General features: G+C 38.8%; 1 protein-coding gene across 7 annotated transcripts in view; it reads left to right on the forward strand.

Moving 5' to 3' along the window:
* The first annotated feature begins 9,956 nt into the window (after window positions 1–9,956).
* Window positions 9,957–27,473, forward strand: part of LOC131243563 (uncharacterized) — a 128,681-nt gene continuing 111,164 nt past the window's right edge. For 2 of the 7 annotated variants that reach the window (XM_058243014.1, XM_058243016.1), the window contains exons 1-3: window positions 9,969–10,394; window positions 13,409–13,630; window positions 19,747–19,842. In XM_058243014.1, coding sequence (XP_058098997.1) covers window positions 10,257–10,394; window positions 13,409–13,630; window positions 19,747–19,842 — 456 coding nt within the window. In that variant the 5' untranslated portion in view covers window positions 9,969–10,256. Of the gene's footprint in view, window positions 10,395–13,408; window positions 13,631–19,746; window positions 19,843–26,049; window positions 26,135–27,473 lie in introns of those variants that run through there. The other 5 variants (XM_058243018.1, XM_058243013.1, XM_058243015.1 and 2 more) reach the window with 5 other exon arrangements.

Below are 27,473 nucleotides of genomic sequence, written 5' to 3' on the forward strand. Positions count from 1 at the left end.
TGAAACTAACTAATTGGTTGTTGTAGGGGTCTCTAGCTAAAGGGTTAAAGGTAAATATAAATATCAGCTTTGATCCAGAACATTTGTAGAAAACTTACCAGGGTATTTGATCACTACTGTCTCAACTGGTGTGCGTTCCTTCCTAATTTTGGATTTGCATCATTTTTTAGCCCATCGCTTAAAATAAGTTGGTAAAATGGATGAGCAATGTAAATAGAACACATAGGTCATGATGGGGCCACAACTTTTCACGCAAGCAATCAATATGGGCACAAATTGGCTACATGGGGTCCACTATGATGTTTGCTAGAAGTCCACCCCATCCGTCTATTTTGCATGAACCAAAAAATGAGGCAGATCGAAAACTCAAATGAGCCAACTGAGTGGAAATTATGAAGATTGAACATCTACCATTGAAACATTCATGAGGCTACGGAAGTTTTGGATAAGGCTAATGTTTTTGTGTTTTCGATTCATCCAATTAGGGATGACCTTTATAAACTGTTTGAATGGCATTTGAGCATTACAGTGGATACCAGGGAGGTTTCAATGGTAAGCATTTTCCTATCTACTTTTTCCCATCATGTGGCCCACTCGATTTTTGAATTTGCCCCATTCTTGAGCTCATGTTGTAACACGAGCTAGCAAAGTGGATGGACATGGTGAATTTCTCACAAACACCATGATGGACCCCACTTAGTTTCTGACCGCGGTAACTTCGAATGATAGCGTGTCGCAAGCGATTGGCGTTCTACATGTATCAACATTGGTATTGGAGGGGTCACCACCAAAAGTATAATGCCTTATTCACATGCCTTATAATGCTAGTCTGATTTATATTTCAATCAATAGATGACTAATGAAGAAATTTCCAATACCCCATTGGTTTGCCAGTTACTTCAACGATGATTTTAAAATAAAGATTATGTTTACAGGAAGAGTTTTCTATTAAGAGCAATACCTTTCAGAGTTCAATAAAAGTGTATGTGTGTGTGAGATCGATTGTGTTAAAAGATTTTAAAGAAGTAACTATAAAAAAATGGCACAATGAATATATAGTGCAAGTATTGTAAGGCTCAATATGTAAACAAGTAGATGGGTCGACTGCAACTTTGAAGAAACACGTACTAAAGTGTTATTAAAAAGTGAGAAGTTATATCTCGGGCTAACAGACACTTTCATTTACCTAGTTTTTTGTGAGTCTATCGCAGGGTACCTTGTTTACCTATTAGTATAGGATGGATAATTTTAATGAGTTGACGACCATATTTATTATTGCAAATGAAAAATCATTTTCAAGTATTAGAGAGTCTGTCTTTTGTCAAGTTAGCCAAAGGCCTTAACCCCATATACGAAAAGGTCTCCCATACAACAATAAAGAAAGTGTGCATGCAAATGTATGCAAGCGACAAGGTCTTGTGCCTCCTCGTAGGGGCATACATAGTTCAGTTTGGTCCGGTTGTGTGGTAAAACGGAACTGAACCTTTCCCAATGGTTATAGGAAAACTAGAATCGAAACCAGACCATACGCACCCTAAAACTGAATTAGAATTGGATCATAAATTAAAAAAAAAAAAAAAAAAAACCGGTTTAGTTCCAGTTCAATTCAACAGTTATGAACTTTTTCTAATCCAACTACGTTGCATGGTTTGTTTTTATAATATGATGGTTTATATAATATATATACATATGTATATATTATATATATATATATATATATATATATATATATATATATATATATATATATATATATATATATATAATACAACCCGAGCTCCTTTATTGATTTTTTTTTCAAAAAGAATAATCTTGTCATGGTTTGTTTTTATGACCCTTTTTTATTCTCATAATGATTTTGTTGCCAAGGTTTAATTGTGTTATGATTCATTTGATAAATGGTATAGTTTTTTATGTTTGGAATATATATATATATATATGTGTGTGTGTGTGTGTGTGTGTGTGTGTGTGTGTGTATGTATGTATGTATTTATCGACCAAGTCGTCCAGTTCCAGGCTCGATTTTAAGGTTCGGTTTTATAGTTCAGTTCATGGTTTGGTTCAATAGAACCCCTGACTAAGAATTGAACCGAACTAACTAGATCTTTGATTTTCATAACCTGTGCACTTCAAAACTAGACCAAACTGTGCGGTCTGGTCAGTTCCGGTTTGATTTGCTTATTATATCGATTTCATGTACACCCGTACTTCCTAACACTGGTTTGATGATTTTATATTGCATCTATATATGTCTTGTGAAGTGGGGCATTGATAAGAAAATCTATCGATAACTTTAGACAGTACCTCTGCAAATGATAGTGTGATAACGATTTTGCAGAACTAGTTTACCGCCATTAGTGACTAGTATTTCGGTGGGATAATATTTTATTTTACGTGTTGTGCCCACGTCCTAAACTTGATTTGTACAATACCTGTTTAAAATAATTGAGTCAACAATCGAGAAAATAAGAGAGAGTATGAAGTACATACGAGGGTCACCTTCACGATTAAATAAATAGAATGAGATCATGAAATAATTGAATTTGTCATCTCAAAAATGATGAAGCTGGATGCCATGACACATTGGAATTCAACTTGTAAAATACTGCATTCAGTGGTAGCTTTTATAAATGCATTCCCTCACCATGCGGAGCATGATAGTGCATATCAGTGTTGCCCTCTGACGATGGTTGAACGAGAGTCGATTTAACAATAAATATATTTATGCCATAACTTTATAAAGTAAATGATGTTTTACATATAAGTTGCAGTGGACCAGACTTTATACAATAATGACTACGGGTATGCAGTTAAAGATTGATATGTATTGGTCTAAATGTAGTTTGACAATGGTCGTTGCAGTCATTCTTAATCATCGATACAAGATGATCATGTTTGTATTCATAAAAAATAAAAATAAAAATAGTTATATGGTAAAAAGAGTGTCATTGAGATTGATAAGATGCGTGATGCGGTCAGAGATCCATACAATTTCTATGTAGAAATTTTGGGGGCCACAAAAGACAATACCATAGGTCAGACTCCTCGGGTGGGTTCTAATTCTAGTGTTGTTGCACAACGAAATACGATCGATGATTTCGTGTCTTTCACGGCACAAGTTAAGACACAAACGCAGACAATCAAAATAGAACCTGACCACCATCTCATGGAGCCACTTGTAAAGTACAAATGCTAAGAAATTGATGTTTTACATCGGTGGAAGTCGAAAGCTCATTAATCACAGTACCATGTGCTTTCGTTAATGGCACGAGATATATTGTTAATTTCGATTTCAATTGTGGCTTCATAATATGCTTTTGGTATGGGGACTATAGTCGTGAATAAGTATCGAAACTCGCTTACATTATAATTAGTTGAAGCACTCATTTATACACAAGATTGGTTGCATCCGATATGAGGAAATGACAACTCTTTTTATGAGGAGTTCAAAGAAAAGAGAACTGAAAAGTAAGATGAGACGATATCTTCAACAATGTCATGAAACATGATGAGACAATACCTTTTTATTTTCTTATAACAAATTGACAGTTATTATTTGTGGACTTTAATTGTAACATTTGATGAGTAGATGTATATTTTATATGCTTATTGGCTTATGTATTTAAATATTTTTTAATATTTCTTATTTTTTTTCATTCATGCCATTTTATTACTTAATGTTACTTAAATATTATATAATTGGTTGGTTGCATTTGTTTATCTTCATTCCTTAATTATTTATCTTACCTCAACTAAATATTATTTATTTCAAAATTTACACTTATGGATATGTCATCGAAAGATGATCCATCGCCAGATATTTGGGATTATAGAGCCTAAGTCTACTCTCATGTTGGAAGATAAAGTTACAATGCAAGTTGTGTGGAAATAACTTGTAAACAAAACAAGTCGGTTAAAATTACATTTGGCCTATCGAGGATGAGACGCTGCCCCATATAGCAAAGCTCCTTCAGAAGTCTATAATTTATTTTGAGTCATTCGCGACTCAAATACAAAGGCTTCCGCCTCTTCTCATATAACCAATACAATTAGCGACAAAATATATAAAATTATGCCTATTATAAATGAAGAAGGGCCAGGTAGAGGAAGAGTCTCACACTTGGTAAAGAATAAGACAAACTATTAAGGTAATAAAAGAATAATATTATAAAGAAGTTGTAAAACAAAGTATGAAATTGGAATATAAGATTAAACAACACTAACCCTCTCCGAGACAACATGATGTTAAGGCAGGCACGAGTACGGGACATAAGCCATATGATAATTCATCAAAGCTTCTTAAAAGTCTCGTTGCATTACATATTCAATGGAGGATCCCGTACAGATCGGATCATAAACAGATATTGAAAAACTTGTTAAATATATGAATGAACGATGAAAAAACATCTCCACCATCTGATTCAAAATAAGTAAAACAACCATTTTTTAGACACCTCCAGCTTAGATTCAGCTTAGAATTATCTTTAGTCCAAGCCGTAAAGAGATAACCAAATGATAATTTTGACAACGAAGATGGATGAAGGGGTTACTATTATGAACAATGTTACTCGGGTTACATGCCGCAAATGCATTCATCGTAAATGTGACATTGAATTGATGAATGATTTGTATGTGCAACTTCATCTGAACATACTTTTGAGTTTTGATAATGTTCATTTACTTTTTTGTTTTGTTTTTTTGTTTTTTTATGTTACAAACTACCTTTAACAATGTTTATTCTAAACAATTCCATTCAAGTACACTACTAAATCAGGATGAGAATAGGAAAAAAAAAAGTTAACATGAAAAAAAGGTCAACTCAACCCGACTCAGTGCTAACTCAACCAGACTCGGTCCATGTTAGTCCAGGCCATGCCCAGACTTGGATCAGGTCAAGCATGCTCGACTTAATATCGAGTCGAGTCAAGTTCAGGTCAAGTCTATTTTTAAACTGAGTCGGGTTGGGTCAACCCTAACTCGGTCCAGCTCGACTCGATGCCCATCCATAGTTCAAAGACCTATATTGCATGGGCAATTTATAGACTCAAGTTGGACTTGGGTCTATTTAGTGATACAAAGATCATTGTTCACCACATGGGACTTTGATGCCAACCTCCCACGAATGACTTCACCTTTATTCAATCAAGGGGTTCTTGGATGTATAATGCATATTTATTGACATGCAATAATTGACCCCACTAGGCCTCTAGCCCGTTCCATTCATCAAGTGGGTCATGCCATATAATATTAATCAACTAGTCAAAGTCATTTGTGATGGCCCCATCATGTGGAGTATGAAAAGTATTTTTGAATATAGGGTTATGTTTCTATAATCAAAGCTATTTATATAACTAAACTTATCATGGATGGAGAGTGATTTTAAATATTTTTGTTTATTTATTTAGAATATTGAAAACCTTTGATTATTTCATAACCCCCAATTGGCCTATCGCAAATGTGATACAAGTGACCAATTACATTTATTAGCAAATGTTGGTAGAGAGGGCTACTTGTGTGCAAGGGCATGGTTTTTGAGATTTTATCACATTTTATTGCTGACGGCTCCTCCCCCACCCCCCCTAAAAAAAAAAAAAAAACCAATATCATTTTGATTTTTGCTGCCATATCTGTATTGTTAATCATCACAAGAGATCTAGCTCACAATTTGAAAGGATATAATTATTTCACTTTAAGTGATGTTTGGGGGCCTAATCATTTGAAAGCATTCTAGTGCCTGTTGTGTATGGAAGATCCAAACTATCCACAAGGATGATCTCATTTGCATGGATATCATTTTAGTAGTGCGGAGTAGCTTAGAAAAAAAAAAAAAAAACATAAATGGAGTTTGTTATTAACTTGGACATAAAAATACATTTAATTTTTAAAGTTGATAATAGTGAAATAAAGCTTATAACCTACAGTCAACTAGAAACTACATAATTGTTTAAAGTTAGGTTATGCACTATCTTTTGTTTGAGCACTGTGCAGTTTCTATTCTATGAATGTTATAATTTTTAAAGATGATTCAACAAGATTTTAGTATTATATATTTGATCATGCTTTACATAATTCACAAGGAGCTAGACAAGCAAAAAATAAAAATAAATTTATTTAGTATTGATTTGCATAGTCAAGCGGTTTGAATCGACAGAACAAACAAAATAAAGTAAAATGCGGTAAATAAAATGAAATACAAGCCTAGCCATATTTCACATAATTTGAATGGGTAAAAAGGGTAAAAAAATATAAAAGAGAAGACTGCGAAGTGAAAAAAAATAAAAAGTGCAAGCTAATGCTGCGAATATGTTGGGAATGCATGGAGTGAAATGCGATCTAAGCTTGGTTAAGATGTGAGAGGGAAAACGGGAGACTTGACAAACTTTATCGTAGAAGGGATGGTTAGATATCCCCAATTATAACCATATTATCGACCTTACTAGCTTATTCAGTGGACAATTTTTTCTAATGTTGGCTTCCTAAGTCAAGAAATACCTCAACGTCAGTCAAGAATCTTTGGATTTCAAGCATATCTCTTGGTCTCTCGACTCTCCTCGGCTCTAAGCCCCTGGAATGGTAGCTATTGCATTGAGTTCATAGATTCCATCTGTCGAGTTGTGGCAAGCTAATGACGGTGCTTAGTGTCCTTGCCTTGAGATTGTGATGTCTATAGAGTCAGGTGGTATCTTTGTTAGGAATAAAGCATACCAAGTGAATCTTCAACTAGTGGTGAGTTAGGGATATGCTTTGTTCTTTTTTGTGTGTGTTTTGCCATATATAAGGGATATTCAATACTATAAAGGGTTGACTATTCTTTCAACCTTTGGTTACCATCCACCGATTGAACCCATTAGATGTCTTCAGAAGGTGTGGGGGTTCTTTTCCAACCTATTTTGTTTGTGTTTTCTATGCTTCTTAAGTTAGCCAATATCTAGATCCTTGCTCTTGCTCGGGTGGTAGACTCCCAGGAGTTTCAACACCCAGTCAAGGGTTCCAGTATCCATGGGTGATGAAAGCCTAATAAGGTGTGAGTGTGTGGGGGTGTGTAAAAAGGAAAAAAAAGTTGGCCTATATCAATTCTATTATAGAAGTGTGAGTGTATGGGGGTGTGTGTGCGTGTAAAAAGGAAAAAAAAAGCCAGCCAATACCAATTTTATTATAGAGATGCATGGTAAAGAATCTCATAGAATTTGGATCGGATGTCTTTGTATTGTGTCGAGGATCCTGTCTATTTGATCAATTTAGATTTTTAATGGCTCTCAAATCACACGGTTAGTTTTATCAAAGTCTAATTGAAACTTAAACAATAATTTATTCTCATTTTGAGTGGGGTGTCTACAACTAACAAGGGTCATTAAATAGTCACTGGGTAGGTGATACACATAGGTTGATCTCGAGCTGCTAGTAATTCCTGCGCATCATGCATTTCCTATGTGCATGTGACCTACCTTACTGGAGAATCCATTTGAATTTTACAAAATGGCGTCTCAGTAAATCCCTTTGAATCACCTCACGAACGGATTAGATGACACATAAGCACGACGGTGGGCTTCAAGAATGATTCAATGGCAGGCATTCATTTCCCCACCCTATCTTCCATGTGGCCTACTTGGTGTTTTGGATGTCTCATTTTTAGACTCACATCCTCACGTGAGCTGGGTAAACGATGGGCAGACCGGACTTCGAGACCGTCGTGGTCCTTACGTAGCCTTGATGGACACGGGCCTGGCTTCCTACACCGGAAACATCCACCGCACCTATATTTGAGTAGGGTGTAAAGCACCCGAGTTCATCTCTTGCCATGTTGTACGTGTAAATCCATCCCGTCCATCAGGTTCCATCCTCTACTATAGGTACAGAGGCAAACAGCAAGAGAAATTCACAAATCATGTGTGGGCCATACCACAGGTAGCAACGGGAATGGGATGGAACCATAGGTTTGTGTGGACGTCCACCGTGGTGTGTATTTTTCATCAAACCAGTTAATCAGGTGTAACTCACCAATATGAAGTGACGATTAAAAATTAAGAATGATGCAAATATTCCACCATGGAACTTAGTCAGGAGCAGTTCTTACATTGTCCCATTGATGCGGTCCACCGGATTTTATTTTATTTTATTTAAAAATTAAATCTCTTTTGTGCACGGTTCAAATAATGATTTCCTCCTATGAACAGAGTGGATTTAAATAGATAACATCGTGGGATCCACGGAGCTTGCATGAGGGGCTGTAGTTTGGGTGGATGCTAGGATCCACAGAGGTCGGTGGATCTGTAACAGTAGGCCCACTGGGTTGTATCTGCCTTAAATCTACCCGGTACATCCATTTTGACTTGAGCTGTACACGAGGTGAACTGAGCTTGGCACAGCTTGGCTCGGCCTGATCAGCAGCTAGCCCCAACTTAAACTCGGCTCGACTTGGCCGTCAAGTTTGACTAGCCAGCTTAGCAGCCCATGCCAATTCAAGCTGATTTCGAACCCGTGAGACATTTATTTTCAAACAGGCATACAGCACTTTGAATCTTTCACATAATGCAACACAGTAGCAATACTTCATATGTATTTCATAAAAAACTCAGCGCAACATAAAAAATACTATACAAAGGGAATTTTATAATACAATATATATATTTTTAAAATAGTAATTTGTTTTATATTCATTCATTTCTTGCCACCTGCTGATCTTGCGAAGAATGTATGCAGTCTAAAGCAGCACTTGGCTGAATTATTTCATCAAACACATGGTGACCAACATCAATATAAAAATAACTGAGTCACCAAGTCAATTCGTTCCGTGTCAATTTGAGTTGAGTTGAGCTAGGTTACGTTCAAACTCAGTTAATTTTTTTTTCAAACTCTAAAAACTAAGTCAACTTGGCTGGAATCCAATTTTGAGCAAAGTGAGTCAAGTTTTTATGCGTTAAGTTGAGCAAGCTGATCGAGCTAACTCGGCAAGTGTGGAAACTCTAATTTTGACAGCTCATTTTAAGGGTATTGCCTAAATAATGGATCCAAATCGCAATGAAGCATATTTAAATCCTAAGTGGATCATAACACAACAAACGATGTTGATTGAATCCTTACCATTAAAAAATTATGGGGCCACTGGAATGTTTATTAGCCATCCATCTTGTTGACAAAGTCACAAAGACCTATATGCTGAGACCACACAAATATTAGCTTCTCCGAAACTTTTGTGGTCCAAGAAAAGTTTTTAACGGTCGATTAGCACCTTTTCCTGTTTATGGTCCACCTGAGATTTGGATCTGCTTCATTTTTGGGATCATGCTTAGCATGAGTTTTCAAAACGGATAGACGGTATGGATATAAGGCACATACATCTCGGTGGGCCCCACGGTCAGGAATCCCACCCACCTCGGTGGATCCTGCGATTTACCGAAGCCGCGCCGTGTGTGAGGTGTCGGAAACGATTCCGGTCCGTCTCTCTTTATCTGTATACGAACATCACACGTACGAGTGGGCCCCTCAATCGGTTCGGTCCGAGGCCATTGTTTCCAAATTCAACCCCTCCAGTTTCCAGTTCAAATGAGTTCGAGAAGGCAAAGATAGTATACAGGCCGCTGCATACAAATTTTGTGCATTTCCGTGTTCAATAAACAGTCAGCAAATGGGAAAGATGATCGGATCCGTTGTTCTCGTGGGCCATCACGTAGATAGCCATATGTCGAAAATCAAGGATTATATTATTATATCCATTAAATAAATGGACTGTAAAATCAACGGTTATATTAAAGGTCCGTATTCAACCAGTGCAATAGATAACGTGGCAGGAAAAACACTTTGGAATTTTGTCCATTAGTTAATTCACATGTTGGCACACCAGATAAACAGTCACGATCACCGCACAGAATTTCCACATGTACACAGAGGATGGAAATGCATGGAACTTTTGATGCAGCGACGTGAACGATAGCATATCGAGTTCAACTTCGAAATCATGAGAGAGTTTGTAATATTTAGGGTATCCGAAATTCACGGGAAAAGGAGTCGTGAATCGTGATAGGACCCACCAAACGCTCCCCACAGCAACCAGAAAAATGAAAAATCACAAATGCGGAGACGCTGCTGACCTCTTCTCCTTTCCCACCATTTATTGAGGAACGCAAATCCCAACTCAGATGACTTGAAATCTCTCTCTCTCTCTCTCTCTCTCTCTCTCTCTCTCTCTCTCTCTCCCCAGTTCCAGCTCTCATACCCTGCATACAACTCTCTCCCTCTCCTGAAAGGAAAAGATTCTAATGTCGTGGTTTAGATCTGCGGTGAACAGGGCCGTCGAGGCCAGCGGCAAGAACAACCTCACCCGCACAGTTCGGAACTATGCCGACACGGTTGGCCAAGCCGTTGCTGAGGGCGCCAAGATCATACATGACCGCATGGTAATTCCCTCTCTCTTCCCTTCCATTGTTTTATATATATATATAGGATCGCATTGTAATTCGCAGTTCGATCCTTCTGATTCATTAATCTCAGCTGGAGTTCGTTTAGAGAATAATCTGGATTAATAATGGTCTATATATATACTATCTACTCCCTATCCCTGTTAAGGGTCCTGCTGTAATTTTTCGAGTGTACACCTGGAATACATTCATGCCAATCTGGACCAACCAAATCGTGGATTGAATGTAGCTTGAAAGACTTACATATCGCATGGTCTCGGCCACTGACCTCACATGTGGAATTTGGATTGCTGAACATTTCTTATTTAAATCATGCATTGGATGATCCCTGATTTTACAGTTAGCATTATATGATCAGTGTCATTTTGCGTTGAACTAGGATTTAGATGGTCCAGATTAGATTTCGGGGATGCCGTGTGTATAGCAGATGATATCTGACTTTCTGGACTTCAAGTTTTCCTTCTGATAATTAACCCCATTTCTCTACCAAGGGAGTGCATCCCAATCACTACAATGTGTCTGCATTTTAGAATTATATGTTACTCTGGTTAACTTACTGAGGATAGGGTCTTAGATAGGAATGATTGGTGAAACCAGATCGGTAGAGCTTACCCCAAGTAGCTGGGACAAGGCTATGAGAACGATGATACGATACTCTGGTAAAACATGGTTTGACGTGCACATCAACCGTACACATGGTATGCATGCAGACTAGTCCAGTCTGTTCAAACTTTACATGAGCTAATGTTGCCATTTGTTTCAAGAGAGTTGCTAGCTCCATGCACCAATACACGTGGCATTTATTTTTGTTGTGGGACATATGGGCCGTGGATATTTCAGGCTTCACTATGATGATGACTTGTTGCAAGAACTTGGAGGCCACTCATATGGTTGGCCATGTGTGGATGTTGAATATGGGGCCATTGGCAAGTTCTTTTTTTAAACCGCCCACTGGTTTCTTACAGGGGTGGTGCGCCTTGTATTTGGATTGTCCAAAATATTGTTGCACTGGATCGTTTGCATGGTGGGTTCCACCTTATGCATGGCTTAGATTTCTGATTCCAATGTCAGCTGTGTAAAGCTCCATGTGGAGGGGGTGCCTGTGGGTTTAGCAAACCAGATCAAAGCGTGAGAGAGAGTCTCAGCATCTTCTGCATACTGAATTTTGGAATCAAATTGGGGAACTCTAGAAGGCAGATGGCTGTATTTTCACCACTTTTCCCCTTTTAGTGTGACCCTTAAATCAATTTACACCTCAACCATGTCCTTTTTAAAGTGCAAACTGCAACGTTGCTCTTCATGATAGTATTCATGTTGGCCGACCAATTTAAAACCCATCCCCAACAATGGGTACTGATAGTGTTACCACATCACCATGTGATTGCTTGTAATGTCTTGATATAAAATGCATGGAATTTGTTACTATCTATCATTATAGTCTATCTGCTTGTCTCTATACATTTCACGTCTCTTTCCACTCATTGGGATAGACATGAACATTTAAATGAAATGAGCAAGATATATACTATGAATTACATGGATTCGGAGGGAAAATTTGTGGGTAATTATGCCTCCAAATCCAAGGTACCATTACTTACTAGTTACTAGAAGTGCTAGGGTGAGTGGTTTACAGATTTCTAAAGATGCTTATTTTAAATCCAAAATGAAGGAGTGGAACATATAGGTTTTCAGCAAGATTGAAGAGAGGAAAGCCAAGATTATTGGGGAGTGCTAGGCTATTGATGCTGAAGAAGACTCGCAGGATAATATCTTGTAGAATATGATGATTCTCATGGAAGATTTTTATTCAATCCTTTGATGCAAGGAGTTATCTTGGCATAAAAAAAATCTAGAGCGATTTGGTTGCCGCATGGTGACAATGGGATGCCCCCCCACCCCAACAAAAAAAGGCCAATCCAACCATCATGTGGGCCACAATGCGAATTTGAAGGTTTTTGGGTTATAGTCCACTTATTTCTATCATGTGGCCCAAATGATAAGTGGATTGGCATGACTTTTGGGGCATCCTATTTTCATGATGGGGGAACCCTATTGGATGGATTGGAAGTCATACGTGCACCATGGTGGGCCCACACACAGCTAGTTGCATGCTTTTTTATTTATCAATAAGACTAACTAGTATACATCTGACTTTTTGATCCAATTGTGTTGACTATGCTGTATAGTCGAGTTGGGGTGGGGCCCACAGTGATGTGTGCTAGACATCCAAGCTTTGCATTGGAGGTGCTCTGTCCAAAAAATGGGACGCCCTAAAAATCAGCCAGAGCAGGAAACTAGGTGGCCCACACCATCGGCAACAGTGTGAAATCGTGCATAAAACCACTAAAATGCATGATTTGGCTCACCTGAGTTTTGGAATGGCCTAATTTTTGGTCTGTCACTTCATCCAGTTGGGGCTTACACAATAAACAGTGGGCATCCCTTCCCCAACTTCCTGTGGTGGGGCCTGCCTGAGTTGTGAATCAGGCTGACTTTTGGGGCTTTGGGTCTAAAAGCATGGGCACACCCGATGGCCGGCTAAGATTTCGGGAACACATCATGGCGTGGGCCTGCAGAGGTCAACTCTATCATAACTTTTGGCAGATTCAATATAGAAATATGTAGGATGTGGATGTTAGCAACATCCCTAAACCTTTGAAATGACATGTGGGATGGTCAAGCATTGATTGGGACCGTTCATTCATTCATATCATTCACGTTGGCATTTTACGAATCCCACTTTGCCAATCGTTCCCATCATTTTGGTTGGATATGGATATAAATAGGGAAGTGCAGCTTATATGCACATTTTAAGCAAACAATGTACTTAAAATTTGTGTATGCAATGCACGCACAGATGGTTTCATGCTTAATTGCTACTGCCACGTTCTAGGATCTCAGTGCTTGATCCGTGGAACAGTACAACCTTATCAAGCTTTTCTCCCGTGTACTTTTATATTTCATATTTTTATGCAACTTGCATAATTTTGCAGGGTGCTCGAAATTTTAAGAGCTTTAAGCATACTGTGAAACGATTGGAAGAAGTTGCTGTTTCTTGTAGGGGACTAGAAAGAATCCTATTATTGAGAAGATGGTTGGTTGCCTTGAAAGAAATTGAACGAGCATCCGAAGATTCTGTGGATGAAAAGGATAAAATCGAGGAACAAACTCATGCTTCTGATGAATCCAGCTTAACTCCAAAGAAAGCTTCTTTAGTAAGTTGAATGAATTTTTGTTGTCCACCAATTCAATTCTTCTAGACTCATGATGCACTTGATCATATTAATGTTTCTAAGCTTTTTTGTTCTTTGAGTTTTTGTGTGGCTTGCTGGTGATAGTTTTATTCTTTAGAGTTCTTATTCTGGAAAATTCTTGTATACCCATTTTAGATATACTGTTAATAACTAATGAGGAGTCATAACAAGGATGGAAAAACAGGTCGTGGTGTGTGACTTGTCTGATTTAGGTACCGAGTTGTATTGACAAAACTGGCTTCAAAGAGGCTTCAAATCCAGTAACAGATGAACTGGATCACCCAAAACTTCAACCGATCAACAAAGGGGCTTCAAATCCAGCAACACATAATTTAAAACCAAAAAAATTCCAGCCATAAGCCACGCCCTCTCACATAGTGAGGAAAATGCCTCACAACTCTAAAAAAATAGAATGAAAAAGAAGAATGAAGGGTGAAGGGAAAAGGGTTCATAAGAAGCTGTTATTGTGTAGGGAACGAAACAGGGAAAGGGGAAAGAAAAGAGGAAAGAAAGAAAAGGAGATTAAGAAGGGAAGGAAGGGAAGCACTACTTATTGAGAAAGATTAGAAGAAAGTTAAGAGGAAGAAGAAGAAGAGAAAAAAGAAGGAAAGAAAGAAGAAAAAGAAAAAAAAGGAAGGAAAGAGGGGAACCACCAAGGATTAGGAAGGGAAACACCAATGATTACGAAGGGAAATACAAAAAATATAAAAAAATCTGCTATAATAGAAAAAATCAGCAAACCTTAGCCAAGGAAACACAAAAAATCCAGCAAACCCTAGCCAATGCAACATAAAAATCTGCTTTAACAGGAAAAATCCTGCAAACCCTAGTCAAGGCAATACAAAAATTTGCTTTAATAGAAAAAAATTTCAGCAACCCTAGCTAAGGCAACACAAAAATTTGCTTTAACAGGAGAAATCTAGCAAACCTTAGTCAAGGCAACACAAAAATCAGCAAGACCTTCAGAAAAATCTTCAAAAAAAGAAATGAAGAAAAATAAGAAAAAACAGGGAAAAGAACAAGAAACCCTAGAAGAAGAAGAAGAAGAAGAAGAAGAAGAAGAAGAAACCCTAGGAGCACTTAGGCTTTGATACCATGTTCAACGGCTACATTCAGCTATCTTGAGGGCCTATGAGAAGCTACAATGAGAAGAACAAGAAAGAAGGAGAAGAAAGATGAGAGAGAGAGAGAGAGAGAGAGAGAGAGAGAGAGAGAGAGAGAGAGAGAGAGAGAGAGAGAGAGAGAGAGCATAATCAAACCTAAAAGGAAGAAATTCTTTTCTAACAAGTGGGAGAGGAGGGAGGGAGGGTCTGTTGATTCTCTTCTTTTTTATTCTCTTTAGCTTTCTTTGGTTAACTGCCATCCATCAAAACCCCCCTCGCATTTTTCATATTGCGCATTTAGGTTGATAGAATGTGGGGCCCCATATGATTACGACCTGCAGGATTCCCATTGTCCAATGGCACACTTGTTAGAAATCCAACATCCAGGCCATACATCAGGTAGTGTGCACTTTGAACGCCATATACCAAAATCAGGGTAGTACCTCATCAAGTGAGAGCCACACATATAACATTGAAACCGTTGGATTTTTTAGTAACTGCCCATTTTTACAGATAAGTATGTATATGACCAGATGAATGGCCTGGATCTATGGCACGTGCGCCATCTAATGGTAGGAACCACGTGGTCCCCATATTCTATTAAAATTTCAAAACTACAAGCATATATATATATATATATATTTGAAAAGTCACATAATATATTAGCAAAGGGAAGAGATTACAAAACAGCAAGGCTGCACCGCTGAGGGTGCTACACAGCCTAAAACTAAGAAAGGAACAACAAATTACACCCCTTTAATTTGTCTACGCTAACAACCCACTCAGCAACTAACAGTCTAGCTCTAGCAGCGACGTAGTCTGCTGATTTAGAAAGCCCATTGAAACATCTATCATTTCTTTCTTCCCAGACTGCCCACTAGACAGCAAGGAGGGCCAATCTCCATAACATCGATTTGGACTTTTCCATAGATGTACCATGCCAAGACTTGAGAAAGCCGCCTACTGATTTAGGGACAACCCACGCCATATCAAATCGAATAAGAAAATCAGACCAAATATGTGTGATGAAAGGGCAGTGAATAAATAAGTGATTCACTGAGTCCTCATCCGACATACAACAAAGACAGACATTGGTGATAATCATCCCTCTCCTTCGAAGATTGTCAACCGTAAGCACTCCGCTCTTTCCCACCAGCCAAGCAAACCCTACAATCTTTGGAGGGCCTTTGTATTTCCAAACTTTGTTGGTGAATATCTCTTTGACCTTGTCCGCTCTATTGTCAAGGCACCTGTAAAATGATTTAACCGTAAACTTTCCTGATTTGTGATTGATCCAAACTATCTTATCTTCACTTTCCAACTCAATCTTGGCACCTTGAATTAAATTAAGGAGATCCACATATTCTTTAACTTCTATGTCATGAAGGTTTCTTCTGCACTTCACGTTCCACACTACCGCACCCCCAATCACGGAATAACTATCAGCAACTGAAATGTTTTGATTGGCGGCTATGCTGAAAATACCCGGAAATTGTTCTTTTAATATTCAAACTCCAGCCCAAGAATCCAACCAGAAACTGACTCTATCACCTCTCCCTACTACATATCCAATATACTTCAGAACTTCCTCTTTACTAGCTACCACCCCTTTCCAAACCGCTGAAGATCTGTAAATGGACGAGGGCTTTGTCCACCACCTACCTTCTGAGGACCCGTACTTGCATTTAATTGGGGAATTCCACATATTACCTTCCTCTGATCCCAACCTCCAAATCCATTTACCAATGAGCGCCCTGTTCATCTTTTTGAGGTCTTTAATTCCGGCCCCTCCGTCTTGGACATGCTTATAGACCTCTTTCCAATTTAGAAGATGGAATCTCCTTTTGTTTTCTTTTCCATGCCATGGAAAATCTCTCCTTAGCTTCTCCAGCTTTTCTAGAATCACGGCCGAGCAAGGGAACAGAGACAAAATATAGAGGGAGATTTGATAGGGCAGCCTTAATAAGAGTGATTCTTCCTCCCAGAGAGAGATATTTGCATTTCCAACTGGCTAAGTAAGAATCGAATCTGGATATTACCTTGTCCCACATGTGTAAAGGGGGCTTTCCAACGCATAGCGGAAGCCCCACAAAGGTAGTCGAGAGGGATCCCACTGAACAATCAAACAATTCTGCAAATTTAACTATTTCTTCTCCCTCTATGTTTACACCAAACATCTTTGACTTATCCATATTTACTTTGAGACCTGAGGCTACCTTAAAGCAATGGATAATCGTTCTAAGGTTGCTGACTTTTTCTTCCTCTGCTTTGCTAAATAGGAGCATGTCATTGGCAAACTGCACATGAGAGATCGACCTATCCATGCCTTTAACGCTGATACCGCTGATGATCCCTTGATCCTAGCCTTTATCCAACATTTTCGAAAGTGCTTCCACCACTATCAAAAATAGGAATGGAGAAAGCGGGTCCCTCTGCCTCAGACCCCTAGAACTTTTGAAGAAACCTTTATGAGAGCCATTCAAGAGGATTGAGAAAAACGCCGATCCGACGCATTCTCCCATCCACTTCCTCCACCTATCTCCAAAACCCATCCGATGTAACATGTACTGCAAAAAACCCCAGTCTACATGGTCATAAGCCTTTTCGATGTCCAATTTACATAATATACCTTTTTGCTTAGATCTGTGACTGGAATCCACACATTCTAGAGCAATCAACGCACTATCGATAATCTGTCTCCCCGGGATGAAAGCGCTCTGATTATCTGAAATGATTTTTCCTAGAACCCCGTTCAATCGCATAGCCAGAACTTTGGACAGAATTTAATATGGGCTGCCAATTAAACTGATTGGTCTAAAGTCTTTTAACGTTTCTGCCCCTGATATCTTTGGGATTAGAGTGATGAAGGAAGCACTCAAATCTTTCGAAATACGGCTTCTAGCTGAAAATTCTGACATAAATTCCATAATGTCACCCTTAAGCATATCCTAAAAGAATTGAAAAAAAGCTATTGGGAAACTATCCGGCCCAGGGGCCTTGTTGCCTCCTAAATCTTCCAAAGCCCCTTTCACTTCTTCCACAGATATGGGAGATTCCAGACTTTTCTCATCTTCCTCTGAAAACTAGAAGCATGTTGCGGCAGGTATGGAAAAAAAGAAAGGGTTTCCCATTGCTCGTGGCAGAGAACTGAAGAGAGGAAGGAGTGCTGGAGAGTGTGGCATTGAGGCAACAATTGTGCAACATCCGGCCTGTTTACTGGGTTGGCCCCACTTGACCACACATTGGGCAGTCTGAGGTGGGGGCATCTCTCTCTCTCTCTCTCTCTCTCTCTCTCTCTGCTGTCTCCCTGTTTCTTTTTGTTTATTGGTTGACCTAAGTCCTAACTGAGGGTGCGTTGGTTGGCGCCAACTCCCTGGAATTAGACCAACCCAAGCGAACTTGGTGTGGTCAAACTGAGTTGGGGGCATTCCTTGTCGAGTGGGGTGGGGTTGGGGTTGGTGGAAACTAAGTCACATTAGAAGATATTTTAAACCAACAACCATAATTTCTAGCTCTTCATTATTAATAAAAATTCTTCCGCTATATTATAATAATGATGATAATAATAGTAATAATTTGTGTTCATTTCACTTGTGCGTTTTTTTATTTTTGTCTTTTTGATCTGCAATCCCATTTGGCATATTTACGATTGATCTTGTTATGGGAAAAGATGGGCTGACCAAAATACCCGGAGTAGGAGTGCATATCACAAGTAATGAAGGTTGGTTAAGAGCTCGGCCCCTTGCCACCAATTGAACTTTTATTCGAGCCGAGCATCGACCAACACAGGAGAAACGTTATGGAAGAGGAGATCAGCTCGGTCCTTGTTGCCGAGCATTACCTCAGTGACCAGCCTAAGGACCAACCGCGTGGGGAGTCTGACTGCAATCCCACTATCGCAACCAGTGGCTATGTGCCAACTCCTCACTTCGAAGTCAACTTCGATCATCAAAGGCCGACCATGGGCCTCGACCACCCCGCCTATGAGGATGGGCTCGACCGTTAACCTCAAACTCCTCGGAAGCCGACCACCTGGAGACATCGTTATAATAAGATCTCCCCGGGATCCTCGCCTGAGATCTCCGAAAGATAAAGGCGATAAGGTAGGAGGAAGATCCCTTCTATGTTATGCACCTGCCAAGTAGGGAAGTTTCCCACATACGTAAGTACAACTATAAATAGAGACCCCATCTACAGTAAGAGGTAAGCACAAAAAACCCTAGCTCAATGTAACCCAGATTCTCGGTTCTAACTTAAGCATCGGAGGGTCCCCCTGCCAGAGCCAAGGTCCCCACTGTCGATTGGTGATTGCAGGTATTCAACAAGTCTAACAGGGACGACCAGATTTCTGCATCCACAGATCTTATGAATTCTTAGTAGCCATTTCGCTTGTTCTTTTATTTTTATTTTTTGATCTGCATCCTGTTTGGCGAGTTTAAGATTGATCTCTACTTTCTGTGAGATCAATTGGTGGTGTGCATTTGTTTATAAATTTGTCTGCTCATTCAGTTTAACCAGATATTGCTATTTGCTACTGTCTCCAGCACCATAAATGCAGGATAGGAATATCAGTTGAATAGTTGCTTGCTGTCTGTTTTGCTTAAAAGGCGAGATCTTGTGAAACCTGTTTTTCTGAACATGTTATGTCTTTGCTGCAAATACGTTTACATTCTTGGAACTATGCCTCTGGGTTGTCATTTCATATCCTGTTGCAGCGTTTCTCTGTGTCTCTGTCTGTCTGTGTTTCTCCATCTGTTATACATGAAGGACTAATCATTTAGTTTTCTGGTTTCGTTGTTATAAATTCTTTGTCATGGATCTGCAGGAAATTTCAGATGACTAAGTTGGCCTTTTATCTCTTTTGAAAAGAAGTTTGTGTCAAATTTAAATTTGATATATTAGATGTTTATTTCAAGTTGGAATCTCGAAATAGGTTGCTTATCTGTGGCCTGTTGTTGTTGTTGTTATGAATAGGTTTTATTTTATGATTCTGATTTGGGCGGGGAACCCATGAACTTCCGACATGTGTTTCTTCACAGTGAAGCTCTTGAAGGAATAACCTTGTCTATGGTGAGTTTATAAATTGCTAATGGTCTATGTTAACCTTGTTTATCTTCATTCTTGTAAATGCTATAGATTGGTTTGGCATGTTCATGCACCCTGGACAATGAGAAGCCCATAGAATGTATGAGGGGAGAAATGGAAACACTTACCTTTAAAGGGGATCCATATGAACCACTCAGGTTTTTGGGCCATTGTGTATAGTGATGTGGTTTTTGGGCCATTGTGTATAGTGATATTCATTGGATTTTGACCATCTTGTTATACATTCGCTTTTGAGCATCTCTTGGATTTAGGGCTCGAGTGTTACATGCTAAGTTTTTGGTTCCTCCGAACTTTTACTGTTTGTTTTCTTCATATTATTGTTAGTTTACACATTTCTCAATAAATATCTTAGTCTATTTAGGTATTGAAACTTTGTAGTTTATGCCAAATAGCAATGTCTCTCTCGTGTGCGTGTGCATGTGCGCACGCCTGTTTCCACTTTGCTAGTTTCATGATGGAAGATGGAAAACAATGTCTTTGGGCTTCATAAGATAGACCCAAGTAGAGTCTGATCATTGATGAATGACAAATTATATTTATATCCAAATGCAGAAGTGACTAGAGAAGGGCCCCAAACATCCAAATGAATAAGCACAAAAGGAGCATAAGATTGTCCATTACTATTATGTGGATAGGATAACTTACAATGTTTGGTGAGCTGACAAGTTTCACACAATAACATATTTCATTCTTAAATTGGAAAAAAAATAATGGAAACAGTAGTCTCCAAGCTACTCATAGGTCTGCCGATGCCAAAGCACGATCCTATCCATGTTCAATTTGTCTCAACTTGAACGTAGGAAAGCGGATCCAACATTGTTTGACGATTGAAGGAGATCCCCACACCTCCATCCAGTAGCTAAGTCCTGAAAAACATGGGGGGAGGGAAAGGGCGTCACACTACAGTTAAGAGACGTAGTAAGGCTACCAACATACAACAAATTGGTAGGTCATTTTGGAACATGTAAGCCGGAAGACAAGGATAATGAATAATGATGGAGACACATTAATAGTACCGATTCCCTCAACTTGAGTGTAGGAACTATCAACAATTCCGACTCTACTATTTGATGAAGACAACGGGTAATTGGTTTGAAACTGAATGTTCTTACCAGTCATATGGTTAGAGGCTCCAGAATCAATGATCCAGGTTGGACCAGTGGAGGATGTGGACACTTGGTGAGTAGACATGGATATACCTGACTGATGAGTGGTAGGATTATGACTTATGAGAGGAGGGTCCTTCTAGAACAGCCAAGTGGCCATGGAGATTTGCAATTTCATCTGTGGAAAAACTGGCAGAAACACTCAAGGATACCTGACAATGCGAGCCAGCATGCACACTATCAGAGAGTTTAGTAGTAGCTGTATGTGCCTTTGTTGACTGATGACGAACAAGATTTCAACATCTCTCGCTTGTGTATGATGGGTGTGCCTACAATGAGTGCAATACAGTTTATCCTTCTCATGGAAAGGTACACTGCCACAATCATGATTAAAATCATTGTGAACATGACCAATGTCAACAACTCCCTGGCCACGACCAACATCACCACAACCAAGACCACATGTACGATCTGATTCTTTCTACCACTCGAATCAGATTGTCCAAGAATATCAATTTCTCTACCCTGTCCCATGCCCAAGACTGTAGGAGCTTGTGAGAGCAGAGTGCTCGTGAGTGTACTAGGAGCAGTATCTAACATAACTTTCTGTCTACTTTTTTCCTGTCGAAGGAGGGAAAAAACTGTCCCAAGAGGGGGAAAGAGTCTCCCTATTAAGAATCTGAGTGGTTTCATATTCATGATTAAGCTTGGGAAATAGATCAAAGATTTGTTTCTCCTCTACTTCAGCTCTACGTTCTTAAGCACAACAAGACTGAATAGGTCTAGGCTGACCCAACGCTAACCACATCCCTTTTGAGTGCAGTGTAGTTGTCTCCTAACGACTTCTCCCCTTGACAGAAATTGGTGATTTCTCGTGTCAACTGAAACACACTAGCTACATTCTTCTTTTAAAAGTATGAAATGGCAACAGAATCCCATGTTTCTTTGGCCGTTTTGCAATACATGGAAGTCCATCGATTTATGGTTTCATAGAAATAATCAACCAAGACATAAATGGTCATATTGTCCACCTCCCAAACCCAAACCGGGATCATCCTTGGTCCAAATCATACCATCCAAACACCCTAACTTCTTCCAGCTGCCAATGAACACATGAAATGATTTGGACCAAGTCAAGTGGTTTAAACTATCAAATAAGGTGGTTGTAATATGCCATCTGGGATTGTCACCTGTCCCAGGAACACCAACTCCCCTAGGTGTCAGTGAGGGGCTCTAAATAGTGCTAGTTCTTGAAGAAGCACCTGCCAATGAGCCTTATCACCAATTCAATTGCTCACACACCACTACCAAGCAATGTTCGAAATATCAGTATCACATTACGTATCGCATCCTTGGGATACAGATACTTATCGGTTATCGCACGGGATATATCGCTTGTATTGGGTAATTTATCTCACCTTTTGAGAAACATTGGGAAAATGGTTGAATTTTTTAATGAAACTTCAAGGATTGTTAAAAAAGACCTTAATACACACTTTTAAATCATAACATCTCAAAAAAGAAGTGCACATAATAGGTTTCCTTTGTATAGGGTCTTGTCTTATTGAACTAATGCAACTACATTCAGATTTAATGCATAGCATTTAGAGTCTATGTGATGATTTCATCAAACACTCCTAAATACTTCAAAATTAGTCTCAATTAACAGCTGGTTGAAGGGAAATTTCGATTTTTGTTTTAATATTTTAATAAAATTTTAAAATTATTTTTAATTAAAAAATGATTTTTATTTTTTGAAAATTGACAAGGACTTGACAAATCAATAGATCAACCCTCATACATGCTTGATTTTATGTTTGGAGTGCAACATTGCAAGCAATTTGGGAGAAATTGGGGAAATTTCGAATTTACCCTAATTTTTTCCAATCGGACCCCCCCACACTCAAATTTTGAAATTAGAGTGTAGGTGATGACCATTTCATCAAATACTCCTAAATACTTCGAAATTAGTCTCAATTGACAGTTGGTTGGAGGAAAATTTTGAAAAAAACATGGAGTGAAGAACCAATGGATATCGAAATCAAAGCTCCAATTCCATGATTTTTCATGCAAAACATGAAGAACCAATGGATTTGTAACCATCTGACACTAATTTAACATAAATTCAACAAAAAAAGGGGATCAAAAGTTAAAAATGCTCACCGAATCGAACATGGGGGATATATCTGTACTATCTGTGTTTCATATTGCACAGGTGAGATATAAGATATATCGGTCGATATTGTCGTATTTAAAACACTGATCCACTACACCCAAGCTCCAGATCACATGGAGTATCCTTCAAATCACTTGAAGAAGAGAAGACACAAAGCTTTTTTTTTTTTCCTTTAAAATAATGGCATTAGGGCTTCACACACCAGTCTTTTTCTTTTATAGTCTCAGAAAAGGCCTTTTACAAAAAGAAGTTCTCAGATAAGATTCTCAACATAAAGATGCTTAATAAATTAAAAGTTGTTCCTAATTCTCTAATCTCAACACAAATATAAGGTATACCAAAAATAACAAAGCATGTAAACAATCTAAACAACTAAACTATTTCATGGCCCATGGGGGTCCACGATCAAGATGTTTGATGATGATGATCCCACAATCCGATCATTGTGTCCACCCAGTTAAAACCGAAATATCATGTCAAATAACCACTTGCTCTAAAAGCTTGAGTTGTTAGAGACTTAGAGGATGGTGTATCAATGTATATCAAGGGAAAGTAGAACAATAAAATAAAGAAGAAATATAGAGAAGAAGGAAAGGAGAGAGAGGAAGAAACGACTAGGGCAACTTGCTGTGTTGTGTTGTGTCTTAAGACCAACACAAACACACACATATTAACTTGAAGGAAATGTTACAATGCTCCATACACATGCACACACAAAATTATATATATTTTCACACTCCTCCTCAAGCTAGAGCATGTATAACGAGCATGCCCAGCTTGGAATACATACAAAGAAGCTAGTAATTATGAGTATGGATTATTGCTCCCCCTCAAAAACAACATGGCATGATATAGAATGTAGCTTGAATCTTCTCTTTAAGCACGCGGCCATAACTAAACTCGACGACCATCGAGTCACAAACTTGTTATCCACATGCAAATTCTCTCACGAACAAGTGCAACTTGCACAATAAATGAGTGTGCATCACATGCAACACTCGAGAGAACACACACAATAGCATGTGGAGACTTGTGTGCATTATGTGCAACACAAAGTGAGTGAACTACACATAACAAACAACAGGGTAGAGGGACACTCACACCATAAACAGGCCTGATCAAGGAATGGAAGATGAACTAAGAAGGAATGATCCACCATTTGTAAAGAAACTCCCATGTGAAGTTGAGTGAGGCATTTTGTCGAACACCTTGTGTGCACAGGATACTTTTAGGCACGATACAAGCAATCCCAACAACATGTTATTACACCGCAATCCCATAACATTAAAAAAGAAAAGGAAACATAGAAATCCCAACAAAAGATCCGAAAACAAGGGGGCAACGACACGCTCCTCAAAAAACATGCCATAGCACTCGAATCTTAACGAAGCCTTGTAAGACTTGTTTCTGGTGATTGCTCTTGATAAACCACACCAAACCCTTGTGGAAGATTTGCTCAAAAGTCCTTCAGAAAAACACTACAGCAGAAATCATGAAATCTAGACTTTTTCGATTTTTCTTCATTTTCTCTGAAACACCACAAGAACTACTCCAAAATAAGGAGAAAAATCTCCATTGTTCTTCTAAAATCTAGATCTACTAGATCTCAGCTTGCTGCTAAAAAAAGAACTACTGGCTGTACATTGCATCATCCATGCGTACGGACGTTAGCAGTGGGCCCACTATCGTAGGTTGCGGTCAGGTCCCGAATCGGACGCTTTGACTCCAAGTAGAAAAATAAAATAAAGAAGAAATATAGAGAAGAAAGAGAAGAAGGAAAGGAGAGAGAGAGAGAGAGAGAGAGAGAGAGAGAGAGAGAGAGAGAGAAACGGCCAGGGAAACTTGTTGTGTTGTGTCTTAAGACCAACAGAAACACATATATAAATATATTAACTTGAAGGAAATGTTGTAGTGTTCCACAAGAGTACATGAAAACCATACACACGCACACACAAATTTACATATATTTTTAGAGTCTCCAAACGATACCCCCACCAATCTCGCAATCTCTTTCGATACCCCTTTTATGCGCCTCATTCCTTGGGCCATAGTCAACTTTTTTTATTTTTCCCCCCACTTCCAAGATCCCATCACCTTTGTATCCAAGATCTCTGGAACTTCTGATTCCACCATCCCATTCTCCGATGCCACTGGGACTCTTACCTCTGCTAACGGACTAACATCTTGCACCTCCAAGGCTCCAACCATTCTAATGGAGTACCCTCTGTAACAACACCATTAATCTTCTGCCTCAGACACATTTTCTGCCAGATGTGAGCTCTGTAGACCCTGATCATGAAGGCAGTCAAGGACTTTGCAAACCTTCCTTTCTCAGTCATATTCTCCATTCTGCTGAGAAAATTTGCCATTAACAGTGGTAAAATCAATTTGAGTTAACCAATTCGACCCTACTGTTTATTTGCTAAGCTTTTGTATTTTGAAAGGGAAAAGAGGGAGCAAAAATGCCTCCTTGATTTGTGTTGAGCCCATATGCGTGGCTATTTAGAAGAAGTGCCACATGCACAAAAAATGCCACCTATGCGAAAAAGATACCGTCTTCCACATGCTTCTCATGCGCGCTAGACGAGTTTTCATAACAGGTAGCGTCGAGACCCGCTTCCTCCATATTTAATGCAGGAGCAAAGTCAATGTCCTTTTCATTTAAAAGAGCTCCACGTGTCACCATTCCTTTGATTCCTTCATCACTTTTTTTTTTTCCATTAATTACCACAACATGTGTCTCACCATTATCTCTTCTCTTGCCACTATCACCTGCAACCTAATTAATAGGTTTAGCCGACGACTCCTCTTTACCTCCCTTTCTGCCAGATGTCAACTGGAGAGTAACCTTTCGCCAATATTTCCAATTCTTTCACCCAGCGTTTGACATGCGTACATCATTAAGTCTGGTGGTCTGCTGGAGTAAGTAGCTTGTGCTCCTCCTTCAATAGTTGCTACATCCTCCATTGTCATGGTAACTGAAGCTCTATCCAAACTCTCCAATACTTCCTCACACACTATTTTCACAGAGAAATTAATCTTACCAACAAAAATCCTAATCTTCTATAGATCCTTTTGGATTTTCCTCTTCCTTACTAGAATCCTTGCATACTGAAGGATCTCACAGTCTATTGATCAAGCATCAATGAGCACAACTGTTCTTACTCAACTGACTATTTCTAAAAAAACCTCTGTAATCCAAAACTCTAAAGGCAGGTCCCATACTTGGCACCAAATTTCCCCCCAGCCAAAGCCGACCATTCTTCCCAACCTTGTATTCTTCGAACCGTATTGTCACACTGTATCTTGTATGCCGTGTAGAAACTATCTGCTTCCGGTTTCCAGCATAGTTGAAATGTATACTGTATCCTCCTTTAAGACCTTCACCATAGTATCTTCTACATCTATGCTGCATTTTTGTGTTACCCATGCTCCGATCACCTCCTCCAAAGCTCCCGATCTCATCGTTGTTGCAAAACAGAACTTGAAAGATTTTATTGATTCGACCAGAATCGTTTTGTGGATTCTCACTTTCTTCCCTATCTCGGAGTCTTCTCTTCAGACCCCCTTTTCCTATCTGACTATGATTCCCATTACTGTTACCTTCCATTAATGCATCTTTGAAAGATTTTTTGCCTTTAGATTCCTGTGCTTCCGAAGTTGCAAAGGAATTTACCACTGACCTTTCTTTCAGACTATCCACCACCACTATCATCGATTTGCCTTTTTTTTTTCCCTTTGTCACGCCCCGAAATCCGGCACCTGGGTATATTTGACCCCGATTCCGTACCCGCAGGCATGACTTATGTTTTGTATGTTTACATTTCATATTCCACACATATATTGATAAAATAACTTCATTTATAAAATATAACAATCCAAAAATTTAATAATTAAACATTTATTTAAAGAAAAATGTCCATGTTCCGACTATTCAAGATTATCCTCAAACACATATTATCGTAATGTTGTCATACTAAATGTTCATTACACTTATTTAGAAAATGGTAAAGAAACAAAAATAAATAAAAGAAAATCTCTTTAAGCTCCTCCATGTGATCTCGATCCTGAAATTATAAAATCCCAACAGGGTAAGCTGCGAAGCGTAGTGAGTAATCTCAACATAGGTTTCAAAATAATCTCATGTAATATGAATAAAACTATATAAAAATACAATACATATTTGGGCAAAACAACAAATGAGGAGATTTAATAAACAAAATGTTTCAATGTAAATTCAAAGAAAAATGGATGATTGAAATCAACATATGTTATACTCCATAATAACATGTGCGGTTTATTCTTTTTAATAC

This window comes from Magnolia sinica, chromosome 4 (genome assembly GCF_029962835.1).
Source record: "Magnolia sinica isolate HGM2019 chromosome 4, MsV1, whole genome shotgun sequence".
NCBI classification, from domain to species: domain Eukaryota; kingdom Viridiplantae; phylum Streptophyta; class Magnoliopsida; order Magnoliales; family Magnoliaceae; genus Magnolia; species Magnolia sinica.